This window comes from Dasypus novemcinctus, chromosome 2, assembly GCF_030445035.2.
Source record: "Dasypus novemcinctus isolate mDasNov1 chromosome 2, mDasNov1.1.hap2, whole genome shotgun sequence".
In the NCBI taxonomy this organism is placed as follows: domain Eukaryota; kingdom Metazoa; phylum Chordata; class Mammalia; order Cingulata; family Dasypodidae; genus Dasypus; species Dasypus novemcinctus.
The window spans coordinates 191893161-191894922 of record NC_080674.1 but is presented as its reverse complement, the minus strand read 5'-3'; the positions used below and the strand labels follow the sequence as shown (position 1 = coordinate 191894922).

Sequence of the window (1762 nt, the reverse complement as noted above, 5' to 3'; positions counted from 1 at the left end):
CTTGCGCGCAACAGCACTGCGCATGGGCCAGCTCCACACGGGTCAAGGAGGCCCGGGGTTTGAATCGCGGACCTCCCATGTGGTAGACAGACACCCTAACCACTGGGCCAAGTCCGTTTCCCGATTTGATACTAAATTTAATCAGAGGCAGTATTCTCACACACCACTGATAAAGCACAAGGGTCATATGAATTTTTTTCTTTTCCTTAGGTCATCCACAAGGTGATGGGAAGACACAATTCCACATTCGGAGGAGGCTTCATTTTGGTGGGCTTCTCAGAACAACCATGGCTAGAGAGGATCTTATTTGTTTTCAACTTGATATTTTACTTTCTATCACTTATGGGAAATGGGACCATTATCCTGGTCTCCCACCTAGACCCCCACCTCCACACACCCATGTATTTCTTCCTCACTCATCTCTCTTTTATTGACCTCATCCATGTGACCTGCATCAGCCCTCAGATGTTGGTCAATCTTGGGGGGCCAGACAAATCCATAAGTTTCATTGGGTGTGTGGTCCAGCTTCTCCTCACCCTGGGTCTGGGGGGCACGGAGTGTGTCCTTCTGGCCATGATGGCCTATGATCGGTATGTTGCTATCTGCAAGCCTTTGCATTATCTCACCCTCATGCCACCACAGCTGTGCTGGACACTGGCCAGCGTATCCTGGGCAATTGGTTTCAGCAACTCATTGGTCCACACCCCTATCACAATGACCCTTCCCCGATGTGGCCACAACCAGATAAACCATTTCTACTGTGAGACACCCCCAATGATGCAGCTGGCCTGTGTGGACACCACAAATTACAAGAAGGAGTTTATGATACTAAGTAGCATCTTCCTTGTCTTTCCTCTCTCACTGATCGTGGTCTCTTATGGGCATATTATTCATAGTGTACTGAAGATGAAGACACCTGGGGGAAGACAGAAGGCCTTTGGGAACTGTGGCTCCCATCTCATGGTGGTGTCTATTTTCTACAGTACTATCATCTATGTGTACTTGACTCCCAAGCCAAAGCTCTCTCATGATGTGACCAAGTTTGTTTCACTGCTATACAATCTGATTCCAGCTTGGATCAACCCCATCATCTACACTTTGAGAAACAGAGATGTCAAGGAAGCAATAAGGAAGCTGGTGATGCAGAAAGATAAAAGAGGAGATAGAGGTTTTTCCTAGATTTGGCTGTTAAAGAATTGGAGGAAATTTCCAAAAGAAACTTCCCAAAGAGCTGTAGATTTGGGGTTGAGTATTGGGTTAGGTAATGACTTGCTACACAATCCTTGTAAATTAGCACAAATTCTCTATGAATTCCTGTCTGCCTTGTAATTGTGACTTTCATAGATATTAATGATATTGGCAGAAGCACTATTTGTGGAGAACCCTTTTTGGGGTTAAAATAAATCTAAAGAAGGCAATACCCCTCAAATTTGTGAATTTCTTGATGTTGTGTCATTATTTTCTAGTTACATTTCTAAATGTTTCTTATTCAGTAATATCTCTTACCTAAACCCTATTTTCACTCAATTGATGCACAGTTTGTGTGCTCTTTTGTCATTTTCCATGAATTATTAAAAAGGCTTATTTTTATCAAGGTTATAGATGCTTATAGTCTGAAAAGCCAACTAATACTATAAAACATAATAAACTGAACAGGAGTCTCATCCTTTCATCCATTTTCCTTTATTTTAAAAGAAATAATTTTCAACTCTCTTACTTTTCAACTCTTATTATATTTACTTCAGCATATCAATAGCATATA

The 1762-nt window shown here is 41.9% G+C and overlaps 1 protein-coding gene across 1 annotated transcript; it reads left to right on the top strand.

The window, feature by feature from the left end:
• Positions 1 to 576: 576 nt before the first annotated feature.
• On the top strand, positions 577 to 1179 carry LOC101434727 (olfactory receptor 2G3-like). Its single transcript, XM_004460542.4, has one exon. The coding sequence runs from the start codon at positions 577 to 579 to the stop codon at positions 1177 to 1179; it is 603 nt and encodes a 200-aa protein (XP_004460599.4).
• Positions 1180 to 1762: the final 583 nt, after the last annotated feature.

Coding starts and splice junctions, on each gene's coding strand:
- LOC101434727 (XM_004460542.4), top strand. CDS start 577: ATGGCCTATGATCGGTATGTTGCTATCTGCAAGCCTTTGCATTATCTC.